We start from the raw sequence: 13,998 nt of genomic DNA, 5'->3' as shown, positions 1-13,998 counted from the left end.
AGGAATTTGTAAATACCTAAAAGAAGCTATGTTATATAGAAATAAAACCCTTACTGAACTATCTGTTCCTTAATCCAAAGTATATCAACGTTTCGTTACATAAATACATTTTATATATGCATGTATATTATGCTTGAATATTTATATGTGTACTTTGTTGTGTGTGATGATATTACTTAACCGTTCTTTTTGTCTTTGCCATAATTATGTTGTTAATGGCTAAAGGCATGTTTTTATTGCCGATTGCCAATAAACTTTGAAACTTTGAAACTAAACTTAGACCGAACTCAAAACATGTGCTTAAAGTATCGTCCATGATTCGCCTGAGAAGTCTGCACATGCTCATTTGTGGCGACAGTCTCGATATAACAATCTAGGCGGTAATTGTCGCTATGATTAAAATGCCCAGAATCTAATCTGAGCCAATACTTTAGGCGCATGCATTAAGTCCGATTTTTGCACGTATATAATGTCTATTGTGCTTACACATTCAGTATATAGTAATTCACAAATTAGCCATTCGATTGGGTGATTTCAATAGATACCCCGGTAAATTATTTAAATGCTATTGGCGGGATGCACAGTCAGATTGCAATCATTAAGTATAATTATAAGTATAGATCGCAGTAAATCATATTGTATATAAGTCATGATTCTTATAAAATAACAATATTTTACAGTTAGAGCCTGTGTTATGTGAATGAAAAATATTGAAGATCTTTCTTACACCTACTTTATTTTACAAAATTTTCTGTAGATGTATCGCAACTTTGATAGTTTAAAATCGTTCATAGATGGAGCTTATTTCTTCGTACACTAATGACTTAAACCTATCCGTCAATCATTTTATTCAATTACCGAAAGCTTCGAAAGTAAGTAATTTATATGTTGTTTGTAACTGTTAGTAGCAGATTTACGCTTAACGTTTTTGCAAATATGTCTTTCGTTTTCTGTCGGAATGTGTTCATTTGATTGAGATCGTTTAAAGCGAGCGTTTGTTTGGTCTATTCTGCTCTAAGTGTGGCTGACGCTCGGTTTGCCTTCAAAGAGGTTTAAAACCCAAAGCTTTGCATTGACTGTTTCAATCCGTTAAACCAGCTTTAATTATTTTATGTTTAATGTTGGGTTTTTTTAAGTAGTGGAAAAAAAACGAATTTCTTGTCTGATAGAGTTTCTAAAAATTCAAGTTCTTCTATAATCGATTGTAAAACTTTTCGCGATACAGCGTTTTATTGTTACCCGCTAAAAAAATGAGGCCGCGCTCTGGTTAAGCTAGGCTTCATAATATCAGGGACGACACTTACGGCATAAACTGGAGTTTCGTTAAGAAGAGACTATCTGTCAGCAGAAAAAGTGTAAAGTTGCGTCCCTGATAAGCCTGTGCGGACTGCGAAAACTTGAGAAACATGCACAGAAGTGCTGTCAGATCTTGTAATAAATCAACACTGTTTTGTGTGGTGAAGAATTTATTTCAGCAACACAATTTTACATGACATGTGACATGAAATATTTCAAACTTATCTAAGGAACATTCTATCGGTATGGTTGCTATAAATATTGGACAAACAAAGATAACAGTAAATGATATGGGATATTCATAACATCGTTTCTAAGTTACACGAATATTCTAAAATACACTTGGCGACGAATGTATTACTCAAATAAGGTCAGAAGATTGGGAGTTATTACAGTTCAGTTCTATGCCTGTTACATCTACCTAGACATAAGCTATATATCCGAGGGAAGCGGTAAATTGTGCGTTAAGTATCCCTCCATATTAGATTGTGAAGTCCGCACATTCTTACAGGGATGACACTCTATTCCTAAACTGGATATTCGTTCAGAAGAAACTTCCTTTAAACAAAACGTATATTAGCACGGAAAGTGTCGTCCCAGATTGGCGTGTGCAGACTGCATAGGCTGATCTGGGACGACACTTTACGCACACGCATTGCGCTTTAATGATAACGCTCCAGGCCGACTTGTTTTTAGCAAATGTAAAATATGTAAATTTAAAATAAACGATGACGATCCACACATAACACAATTTGATCCTAGGTACAAATCAGAGATAGAGAGGACATTTATTTAGTTTGTGGAGAGTAATAACAGTAGTAGATCTCGCTGCCGCTGGCACCCGTGGGCTCGTTCCAGAACTCCATGCCCGGATGTACGGAACCGATCTCGGAGTTGCTGGGCGTCTTGAAATCCTCGTCGTCCCAGCGCAGCCACTCCTCGACCACCTGCAACGGATTGCACTGATAAGTGAGACGAAACTACATGGTATTGTGATTTGTTGCTGAGGCGAATGCCTTGTTCACAATGAACATTACAAAGTTAAGATGGTTACCCTCTTGTAAATAGATATAGAGTATGTAATGGATGTGATATTTTTACTTTTAGTTCAACTATAATATTTTTTTCTATTTAAGTATATAACTTTTTCAATATTGAGCCTCGCTCGGGGAAAACGGTTCATAATGCGTTAGTGTCGTCCCAGATAAGCTTGTGCAGTCCGCACAGGCTAATCAGAGGCGACATTATCCGCTTTTAATGTATGGTTTCGCCTAAAGGAAGTCTCTTATTTATATTGGCGGTAAATGTCGTCTCAGGTTCGCCTGTGCGGGCTGCACAGGCTAAGCTGGGAAGACACTTTACGGACATGAATAAAGCCCCGTTTTTCCAGAGCGAGGCTCTTTGTTCATTTGTTTAAGCGTGGAACGCTGAACATCGCTTATAATGATTTATGTGAATGGATGAGCTACGTACATGCATGTTGGCGACTTTCTGGCACACGTCACGTTTGTACTGGAACAAGTAGAAAGGCTTGTCCGTGGGAAGGATAATGGCTTCAGTGGGCATGCCGTCAGATCTGCATCAAAAAAGAACAATCTTTCAAGCATCAAGAACTTTTATCCCATTCACAGGGTCTTCGACGACAACATGATCAAATTATATAAATGGATTAAGTTGAAAGCCGTTGTATGTTATTCGTAATGCAGTACTATATTGGCGAACTTGTGAGGAAGATAAAAAAAAAACAGCATTCGGAACAAACAATTGACATCGCTATTCAAATTGTTAAAGCCCCTAATGTTTTGAATTGACCGATCCACGGTGATGACCCTATAATTTATCAGTTTGTTATATGTGTGTTTATTGAGTACTATGCTTTACAGTATGTCACTTCCCTATCAACTGCTAAGTACTTGTGTGCGCCATCCAACCGGTTAAACCATTTTTGTTTTTGTTTTGACCTTTCAAATATGTGCCTTATAATTATGCATGTCGCTATGTCTTGATGTATGTACTGCCCTGTAGAGTATATGCGATTGGACACATGCCTAATATAAAAGACTAGCGGATGTAAATGATAATTATCTCCGTATAATCTTTCTTTAATTGCCCTAATTAATCACACATGTTAATCCAATACCCGTTGTCGTTATGTACCTATAAAACATAACGAACAATAACTTTCCAACAAAATCGTGCACAAGCGGTTCAACCATAGCGATTTAACTGTATGAACCGTATTTGATGGTTTAAGTATCAGCCTGTTAAAGCCAGTGACAAACGAACCTGCAGCAGCATTTCTTTAACATGTCCTGATATAAACATCGATTTATGAACATTATACGACGGTTTAAGTACCAGCACATGTCAAACCAACCTGCAGCAGAATTTTTGGAGCGTGTCCTGATCGTACGAGCCGTCCGGAAGTACTCCTTGCCAGTCGTTCCTGTTCAGACTGTCCTCATCGTCCCACTTCACGTATCCCTCCGCGAAACCTGCGTGGAAAGGTAGTACGTGAGTCGCGCTAAGGGGAAAACGAGGCTTAATGCGTGTGCGTAAAGTCTCGTCCCAGATTAGCCTGTGCGGTCCGAACATGATAATCAGGGGCGACATTTTCCGCTCGAATGGTATTTTGTTGTTTTAAGGAAGTCTCTTCTTAACAAAAATCCAGTTTAGGCGGAAAGTGTCGTCCCTTATTAGACTCTGCAATCTGGGGCAACACTTAACGCACATGAATTTTACCCCGTTTTTACAGTGCGAGGCTCATTATGTTTGTGTTACATTTTACATTTGCGAGATTAACACTAGCATTCCATGCATCTAATGACCATTGCAAACATCTTTAGAAATATGCGGTTCTGCAATGGTTATTTTGAACTGCCGTTTACTTTTACTTTTTTTTGTTAGATAATTGTTTAAATAAAAACAATTAGAAAGATAAAAAAACACAATAGTGAAAAAACGAATGATTTAAGAACTTACTCACTACCCTTGTGATTCTTAATAGTATTGCCGTAACATGTTATAAATATAAATGTTTTTGTTGTAATTAAGCCTCGTTCTGTATAAGCTGATGTTAATGCATCAGTTTTAGATATCGCCCCAGATTAGCCTGTGAAGTCCGCACAGGAGTTGTCCAATCCTATGTGGACTGCACATGCTGATCTGTGACGTCACTTAACGCACATGCATTAAACCCAGTTTTTCCAGAACGGCGCTCATTAACTGTCAGTTTGACGTACCTTCGGGGCATTCTCCGTACTTGAAAATACAGTAGTCTCCCTTGGGCCAGTGCCTGTCAAAGTCGGTTGGCTCGCTCTCTCCCTTCGTGCAATACTCGAGCTGCAGCTGAGACACCTCCAGTTTTCCTGCAATACAGATGAGATGATCATAATTGTAAGCCCACACATGCTTTGAATCGACCATTCAAAGGCTTCTGGAAAATAAAAGCGATAAATGGCGCCCCTGATTATTCTGTTCGGACTGCACGGGCTAATATGGGACGACACTTTACGCACATGCATTCAGCCCTGTTTTTCCAAGGCGGTTACTTAAGTTGTATGTCTCTCTTTGTTTGGGTATTTGAGTGATGTGTCACGTTCTTCTATGCTGTGTCACACTATTCGACCATTGGTTCCTTGCCATTTATAACAGTAATGCTTTCATAAGGTGTTTCGTCTGCTGCGGCAGCAGATATTTAACTTTGTTTACAGTTATGAATTATTTGATTGATTTTGGACTAAGTTTTATGTCTTTCATATCTTAGAACCGCTTTAAAGCCCCAATGCGTTACATTGACCTCATCTTTGGTATTTGTGTTGTTGCATGTATTAAAGTTGTATTAAATACGCAATTGATAACTAGTGGGCATTTACAACAAATTTGTCCTGTTATTATTTCTCGATGTTCATTATTCATACATTAAATATGACACATATTTCTTCGTGACAATGGGGTCAATTAGAATTTGGCAGGAGATCAAAGAAAAACGTTTGTTGATTCGATACGAGTTGTTCTATGGAAACCAGCAGACCTATTAAAAGATTAATTGGCGTCCTCTTCTTTTTTTGTCAATTATATGTGTTACAGTACAGACAATATTACAAAGGAAAACCTGTTACTAATTATGACATAATAATGTGTCAAAAGTAAACTGAATGCATTATTATCACATCAATATTCTTTAAAAATTCAAAAGTGCTATAATCTGAGTCGCGTTCTGGAAAAACGTGGCTAAATACATGCGTACAAAGCGTCGTCCGAGATAAGGCTGTGCATCCTACACAGGCTAATCTGGGGCGACACTTTAAGCACATGTACTTAGCCACGTTTTTCCAGAACGCAACTCTTATACCCGGCGTACCAGAAATGTTGTTGTTAAGGGACCAGACGTTACGTACCGGCAATGTTGTTGTTAAGGGACCAGGCGTTACGTACCGGCAATGTTGTTGTTAAGGGACCAGGCGTTACGTACCGGCAATGTTGTTGTTAAGGGACCAGGCGTTGTCGGGCGACTGTGTCTCGGTGTCCTGCAGCCTCCATCCCTCGTACCACGTGAAATCTCCCGCGGGGCAGCCCGACTTCGGCTTGGCCAGGGAGTACGTACCCTTGGGCCAGGTCACGGGGATAGCCAGGGGTGAGGCTGTAAAGAGAAAGAACAGAAACTTATATTGATTAATTCTGTTCTTTAAATGTAGTTAAGAATATAATATAACAGGTTCGTAATGCGGGATGTGCAACAATAATAATAATTAAAGAAGAACAAAATGCCACATAAGATACACTCAGAAAACGTCAGAAAATAAAGACAACATTTGAAAATAACTTTAAGGACTGTGATGCCAATATTTAAAAACGACAAAACATGCTATTTTATTTTCTCCCCATGACCAAATTTAAGAATGGCAATTCCAAAATCACCGCGTGCCAATTTGAAGAAACAGTAAGACTCAATCCAATACTAGGTTCCAATAAACAGAGCAAAGCTCGTTGTTGAAAGAAAAACTGGGGTAATATGCGTGTGCGTCATCCCATATTGACCTGTGCTGTCCACACAGGTAACCAGGGATGACACTCTCCGCCTGAACTGATTTAAGATACAAGTTCCTTTAAATTCAAAATTCATTACAAGCTTTTAATGTTGACCCTGAGTAGCCTGTGCGGAGTGCACATGCTACTCTGGGACGCACAGCGAGCCTAGATATTACTTACAGGCTGGTGGAACCGCTCCTGCGAGCCCGGGATACTCCGTGATGGCTTGTTCGAGGTTCTTCCTCATGTAGGTCAAGGCCGCCTCAATGCTGTGCGGACAGAGGCCTCGCTTCTCGTAGTCGGCCACGTTCTGCCAGTGGGAGGAATCCAGCATATCCGAGATAATTGTCATGTCGTAGCCGATGGGCTCAGGGTTGGCTGCGCTTCCCAGGGTTATGGTTTCCGTGAGGTTGCAGAACACGTCACGGTAGTGAGACCGGAACCGGAAGGCGCCCATGTCCACCACCAAGGAGGAGGCGTGGTTCATAAATACGCCACCAAGAGAGACATCGCGGGGGGACTGAAATAAGAACGTATTGGTTCATTTCATGGTATGGCCACATTTGATTTCAAGTGTAAAAAAATGCATGTTACAAGAACAACACTAATAGCATATATAAGTATAATTCACCACAATAAGCAAAACATTCGTTCGCAGATAAATTTAGCGGGTAATATAATATCCAACTGTAAATACAGTAATATGAAATATAACAACACCAGTGGTGAAACAATATGCGCGTGTACATTACAATAATATTTTTTAAGTCGTCCCTACCACACTCATCACGTGCTCCACGTATTCTTTCGATGGGCAACTATACCGCTTGATAACTACGTTCCCAGTCTCTACTGCGTCTGTCACATGCTGAAAGCAACATAATATACAATAGATCAGAATAGTTTACAATAGACCAAAGTAAGTATGCAATGTATACATTAAAAACAAACTAGAGAAAAAATACTTCGAAATATTATTACATCAATATGTTTTCTGTTTTTGGATTAAATGTACAGTCGACTCTCGTTATCTCGAAGTCGGCGGGAACAAGAAAAAATATCGAGATAACGAGAGTTCGAGATATCCGATTAGGTGTTTTCAAAGAAAAAAAAATAGACAAAAAAATACCTTGTTTTTAACATCTAAATACCTGCTAAGTGGTATTACTAAAGCCGTCATCGTGTGGCATAACTACCCTATCTATTACCTGATATATACGCGTTTTTACGAGGCACCATTAAATTTGCTATTTAATTTAAATGCTTAAAATGACGTTTTAAGTGTTACAGAATTGCATGAACACATGCGGTTATCATTTTTCTAAGCTGTAGAGTAAACATCCGGTAATGTTGCTATTAAAAGTTATGATGCAATTGACGTCCAATCAAGACGAGGGTTTTCCATCTGAACATGCGTAAATTACGTTCCGGAATACTGAACTGTACATGTACATTTTGTAATTTGAAATGCAAAGTTCAATCGATTATTAGTACAGGATAAAATAAAAAAGAAAAGCCATTCTGAGTCTTATATGTATTATTTTTATTAGCATTCCGACCAATTGCCATGCAATAACAGAGCAGGACATCGACATTGGCGTTCATTAAAATCCAAATTTGCAACGGTTTATATACGCAAAAATATAACTCAATGCATTCTGGAATGTTGTTTGTAAAATCAATTAGTCTTTTGGCTTTTCTGCAGGCTGTGTATTAATTGCAGTTAAAGTGACAGGCCTTACTCAAGTGGTAATGGCTAACGACATTACACACGTGTGGTCATTGATGCAATTAACGAATCAATTATCTACCGCACAGTATCGGGAGCAGCCGGGCGAAGCGGGACGGTGAAGTATCCAAGAAAACATTTCTCACCTTTGACGACACTGGGACAGGTTTTCGCACTTCGAGATAAACCACAATAAATACATGTAAAATCGGGACTCGGGACAGATTTTTATATCGAGATATCGAATTATTCGACATAACGAAAATCGAGATATGCGATGTTTATTATTATAGATAAAGAAGGAAAAAAGTTGGGACATTGAGCTAACTTCGACATATCGAGAATATCGAGCTATCCGATGTCGAGATAACGAGAGTCGACTGTATATCCATTATGCCTTGGAGGATTGAAAAATAGAGACATTTTGAGCTGGGACGGGATGTATTTATACTATTGTATTATTAAATAAAAACGAACACGTAACTAATTTACTTCATAAGGTATACCAATATACATCGTTAGCAAGACTTTTATCTATTTCGTTAATGATCAGTTGATGTAAACGTACTGTTCCCCATGTCTCCAAAAATTGCTTGTAAATGGTGGAGTTATAAGAGAGAGGCAGTCTGCAAACGGCCGCGGCGAACTCGTCGGTAAGTCCGTAATGGTTGCCTTGGGAAAGCGCCAACTTGTAGCGAGCCTGACCGGATGTGCACGTTGTCTGCTCATCCATGAACACGTAGTAGTCACGCTTCGTCTGCTGTTCGATGGCCTTGTAGCCTAGAAAGTAATGGAGTCGCGCTCTGTGAAAACTGGGCTTACTGCGTGTGCGAAAAATGTCATCCAAGTCCGCACAGGTTAATCAGGTAAGAAAGTTTCCGCTTTTATGGAATTTCTGTTAAAAGGAAGTTTCTTCTAAAGCAAAATTCAGTCTAGGCGGAAAGTGGCGTCCATGATTAGCCTATGCGGACTGCACAGGCTAATTTGGGACGACACTTGACACACATGCCTTAAATCTGGTTTTCACAAAATCGAGGCTCAATAAGGTTTGGCGTGCCTTTTAACGGGTTTAAACTCAAATATATTACATTGACTATTTTGAAGGCGGTGACCCCAGCTTTAACAAGCAAAGTCGTTGAATTGATTTACCCCTCAAAATAAATTTAGTTTGTGGATGGATGCGAATCCCTTTATATACAGTATAATCCTTAAAATAAAAATAAAGTATAAGGCATTTGTTTTTATGAATTGCAATTCTCCTAATTAATATCTATAAACCCATGGAGTTGAAATCGTGTAGCGTATCCAAGATGTAGCACTGAAAATGTACACAATCATACAAAAAACAACAACAAAGGGCGGTAACACTTATTTAAGAAAGTGTAGGGTAATGGTTCATGTGCATGGCACTTATACCATTGATTTCTACAAACCCATGCAGTTTTATGTTGAAATCGTGTATTTCATATGCGATATAGCCCTGAAAAGTTCCATCATTCAACAACAAAGGGCAAAAACTCTTATTTAAAAAGATGAATTATGGATCGGTTACCCTCGTTCATCAGGTATTTGCGTGTGTTTCATGCGCAAGTTTTTTTTCAAGTTTGTATTATTGCTGCCAAGTTGAAGTGTTGATTGTTAACTTTGATTCTTGAAACTTGAATAACTAAATGTTAATTGCAACAATTTTCCATGAACCTGACACAAAAGGAAAGTAAACATTTATATATTAAAAAAGAGGTTTCATACCAGCACTGAGTGTGAATGCTACGGCTGCCAGAGCGTCGTTGTTGGTACCTGGAAATTAAATATCATAATTAGCAACCAGATAAGATTGTGCTGTTTTTGTTTCAACTTTTGATAAACCGACAATCCGAAGTTTCAACACCAAAAAAAGAAATGTACGGAACTCGCTGTGCCTACAGCTTTTAGTGGCGGGTGGTTCTGGTTTATGCACTATGTTCTTGATTCATGATTTAAAGATTCAGGACCAAATAGACAATAAATTGATTTACGTTGAATGCATGCAGAGTTTAGTTTGCTGGATCATGATGTTTGTATCAAGTCAGTACCTGACGATGTGACTCGCTCTTTAAGCTTGTTCTGGTACGACTGAGTGTCGTGGAACACCACAAATTCGTGGGCCTCTCGACATTGGTCGTGATGCTCGTAGACAATTTCCGCGGGCACATCCACCGCGCTTGAGAGGTTCAGGATTTTTCGTGTGCTCAACAGACCGGGGTCGTCGCCGCCGGTGTGCCAGAAGTTACCATCGGGATTGCCTCGCACAATGTTGTAGCCAACGCCGATGTAGTGGAGCGCTTCCGGTACCACGGCAGCACGTGCGAGCGCGATGCATACGCATGCGCAAAGGAGTTTGTTCCACATGTTGAGCACTGGAAAGAAAATAATCATATAAGCCTCTTTCTTAAAATAAACACGGGACTTTCTGCATGTCCTGAAAGTGTCGTCCGAGATAAACCTGTGTAGTCAGCACAGCTTATCTTTCCGCCTAAACAGGATTTTCGCTAAGAAGAGACTTTACATGAAAAATAGTAAAATACCATGTAAGCGATTTTCATATAGAGTTGTTTGTGTAATGTATTTAAAACGGTTGTTAATAATAAAGAAATTTAAAAATTCATATTGCCTAAGCGAATTTTGAATAGCCAATTGTCCATTTAAAAACGAAGTAACGTGCATTTTAATAAAAATAAAATATTTAGTGTATAGTTATGTTTTTGATAATAAATGTGAAAATAAACTGCACAAATTGAATGATGAAAAGAACGCTGTACTATCATATACATTTCTCTGACAGCTAGATATGTCAACAGGATCTGAACGGAGAATAACATGTCATGCTTTAAGAAGGCCATTCAAAGCCTTGCCTATAAATTTGCATGTGAAATTAGCTCGTGTAGATGAAATTCAAACTATTTCTGGGAAAACGGGCTTAATGCATGTGCTTGATTTGCCTGTGAAATCAGCAGATTAGCCTGTGCAATCAACACAGGCCAATTCGTGACGGCGTTTTCCGCTAAAACTGATTTTATTTCTAAGAAGAGACTTCTTTTAAACGAAAAATACAATAAAAGTGTCGTCTCTGATTAACCTGTGTGGACTGCGACATTTTACGAACATTAATTCTTTACGCACTTGCATTAAACCTCGTTTTTAGAGAGCGAATAAAAAAAATTAGAATTGATAGTTTGTCTCGTACAATATTAATAGTCAACAGCAAACCAGAGCGGGTCGTCTGGCTTCCTGAGCGCTGAACCAGTTTCCAAACTACGGAGGTATGCCACGTTTGAGTTTGTATAACAGTTTGTCACAAACTGATAACCTTCTCTTGTCTATCTTAGCTCGGTCAGGATCAAAGGCTTCTGAAGACAGTTGTAACGAGAACGCCGCAAAATTTAGGTCAGAGCGTTCCTGAAGTGCTCTTGACACATAAACAATTCCATTCAGTATTTCTGCAGCGTTTGCACATGCGAAAATGCGAGTGCAAGAGGTGTATTCGACCTAGCCACGGGTGCAAAAATGAAAAAAAAATGTCCTAAAATGTTTCCGTAAATGTGTCAGCGCACGTCTTTCGTATCAAGAGCTAAATCAACTATTTAAGTAAGAACCTTAATTTGCTTAGCTAAAACCCAACAGAAAGAACATGTGACTGTATGTGTTACATTTGTTAGAAGTATTATATCAATTCAAAATGACTTTTTCCTGGATAGGCCAAGATGAATCAACTTAACCCTTTGCATGCTGGGAAATTTGTCTTATGCTAAAATGTCGTCTGCTAAATTTCTAAAATTAGCATTTTCTTCGATTTTTTTCAAAGAATACTATCAGAATAGAAAACAGTTTGGATCCAGATGAGACGCCACGTTCTGTGGCGTCTCATCTGGATCCAAACTGTTTGCAAAGGCCTTCAAAATTCGGTTCCCGCACTGAAAGGGGTAAAGTTCACTATACCAATAACACACTTTTCGTAAGACGACCCTGGTTGTGCGTAGTTTCTGGGGAAAAAAGTCTACTACATGTGCGTAAAGTGTCGTTCCACAATAACTTTTGCATTTTGAACAGGCTAATAATGGACAACACTATCCCACTAGACTGAATTTTCGTAAAACCTCATTAGCCTGTGCGGACGGCAAGGGGAATCTGACGACACTTTAAGCAAATGGAATAAGTCCGGTTTTCAAACTTTTTTTTTACATTACGAATGTGAAAAAGAGAGCTTACCTTTCGTCATAAAATATTTTTAAATATGATTTGGGCCGTTAGAAGCTCAAATTTATAATGAACTCGAGAGAAAGTACTTGCTAATCACGTGATGTTAAAGACTCAATCTTTGCACTAAGCGAACTGATTACGTAGCGAAGTATAAGACGTCTAGTATTTTATAGTGTACTAGAGATAGGTCAACTCTAAAGGAAGGCATTGTGTCGATAATCAAGTGTTCGTTATCTGCCCCTTAGAAACAAATGCAGACAGGCTTTAAATGTATCTTAAAAAGGGTCTTTAAAACTGACGCATGTATCTACCGTATGAGAATGAAGTAATCCAAAAAAGTGCACATTTTTCACTTAATTTAATTTATATTGAAAAGATGTTCAGGGTATTTGCTTATTTTTATTTAACTTAAAAATCCATCAAAGACAATAAGATGTTGGGGCCATTCCGTGCGCTTGTCATGGCATGACTAAAGTACAGTTCATACACTGAGTGATACCAATAAGCAACAAACAAGTGCGTACAGCGGACTCGCAACAACAACATTCGCTTGTAAATAAGCGACGTAAATGTGACGTGCGTATTCACGTGAAAATATTGGTTATCTTTCAATTATTATTGCGGTTTTGCGGCTATCGAAATTTTTAAAAACATTATTAAGCTCTAAGAACAAGCACAAACGCATAATTCGAAAGGGTACGTGCCTTTAAAGTATTGTGATAAGCCGGAAATAACGTTTGGTTTTTAAGCAGTTAACGTTTATCTTTATATGTAAAGGAAATATAGCAAAGAATACATGGTCAATTATTTCACCGGAAAAATAAAAATTCTTTATGTGTACAGCACATATATGCTGTAGTTATTTTTACATATTATATGCGATTACAAAAGAGTATATGATCTCAAGGCATACCCAATCAGCAGAAGTTATATATTTACGATATTATTTAACATCATACAAACATATTAACTGGATCTATAATGAAATTGTTGTAAATATAAAATATATATATATATTATCATTCATCCAGAATGTACACCTCACATGAGTGAAATGCAGACGGAATCCGTAGACATTACCGAAATATTTGTTATATATAGACATTACCGAAATATTTGTTATATAAGATATAATATCCCACAAAACTGTTAATTCATTAATTAACATTCATAACTCTTACCAGTATAAATCACAGAGAAAAAATAACGCTCAAATTTATCAGATAATAATGTAATACAACAATATAATTACATATTAACCCATAATTAATCCATAAATACCTTAAAAAGTTATCGACGAGAGTTGCCCAGACGCGTCCTGTGTCACCCGGTCCCTATGTTCCGCTGAGGTATTGCAGGTTGCGGGCTTATATAGGCACACTTTCCGATTATGAACTCTGATTGCATATACCCGCTATTGCCCCAGACATGATAAATTAGTACTCATGTTCAAACACCCAAGATATGGGGCGTTACAGAAGTTTTAAACAGGTTTTGAATGTTTTCCAGTGAACGAAGCATTTTAAAGCGCCCGTGGAATATTTTTTGTATAGCCTATGGAGAGAAATCGATGAACTAAAATCAATGCAGATTTGCGAATGTATTATATTTTAAAACACCAGTCTTTTTGCAGATAGCTCCATGCTTTACAACCGGGCGGCTTGCTTATTGCATTTCGGCTTTTTCTGAAAACCAATACGATGATC

General features: G+C 38.2%; 1 protein-coding gene across 2 annotated transcripts; it reads right to left on the bottom strand.

Moving 5' to 3' along the window:
- Nucleotides 1–1,448: 1,448 nt before the first annotated feature.
- On the bottom strand, nucleotides 1,449–13,738 carry LOC127860098 (uncharacterized). 2 transcript variants are annotated; one of them, XM_052397912.1, is made up of 11 exons: nucleotides 13,574–13,738; nucleotides 10,129–10,452; nucleotides 9,806–9,853; nucleotides 8,625–8,836; nucleotides 7,106–7,195; nucleotides 6,508–6,847; nucleotides 5,771–5,938; nucleotides 4,539–4,664; nucleotides 3,674–3,791; nucleotides 2,770–2,872; nucleotides 1,449–2,243 (listed from the first exon to the last, which is right to left on the bottom strand). In XM_052397912.1, exons 2-11 carry the CDS (start codon nucleotides 10,442–10,444, stop codon nucleotides 2,085–2,087), a joined length of 1,680 nt encoding a protein of 559 aa, XP_052253872.1. In that variant the 5' UTR covers nucleotides 10,445–10,452; nucleotides 13,574–13,738; the 3' UTR covers nucleotides 1,449–2,084. The 2 variants fall into 2 exon arrangements, with proteins under 2 accessions (XP_052253872.1, XP_052253871.1); XM_052397911.1 differs by lacking the exon at nucleotides 13,574–13,738 and adding an exon at nucleotides 12,302–12,326.
- Nucleotides 13,739–13,998: the final 260 nt, after the last annotated feature.

This window comes from Dreissena polymorpha, chromosome 15 (assembly GCF_020536995.1).
Source record: "Dreissena polymorpha isolate Duluth1 chromosome 15, UMN_Dpol_1.0, whole genome shotgun sequence".
NCBI lineage: Eukaryota > Metazoa > Mollusca > Bivalvia > Myida > Dreissenidae > Dreissena > Dreissena polymorpha.
Note: the sequence above shows the minus strand (reverse complement) of the source record. Positions and strands in the feature narration are given on the sequence as shown.

Coding starts and splice junctions, on each gene's coding strand:
- LOC127860098 (XM_052397911.1), bottom strand. Junction 9,854..10,128: donor AGAGCGAGTCACATCGTCAG/GTACTGACTTGA, acceptor TTTAATTTCCAG/GTACCAACAACGACGCTCTG. Junction 3,792..4,538: donor GTACGGAGAATGCCCCGAAG/GTACGTCAAACT, acceptor CTTTCCACGCAG/GTTTCGCGGAGGGATACGTG.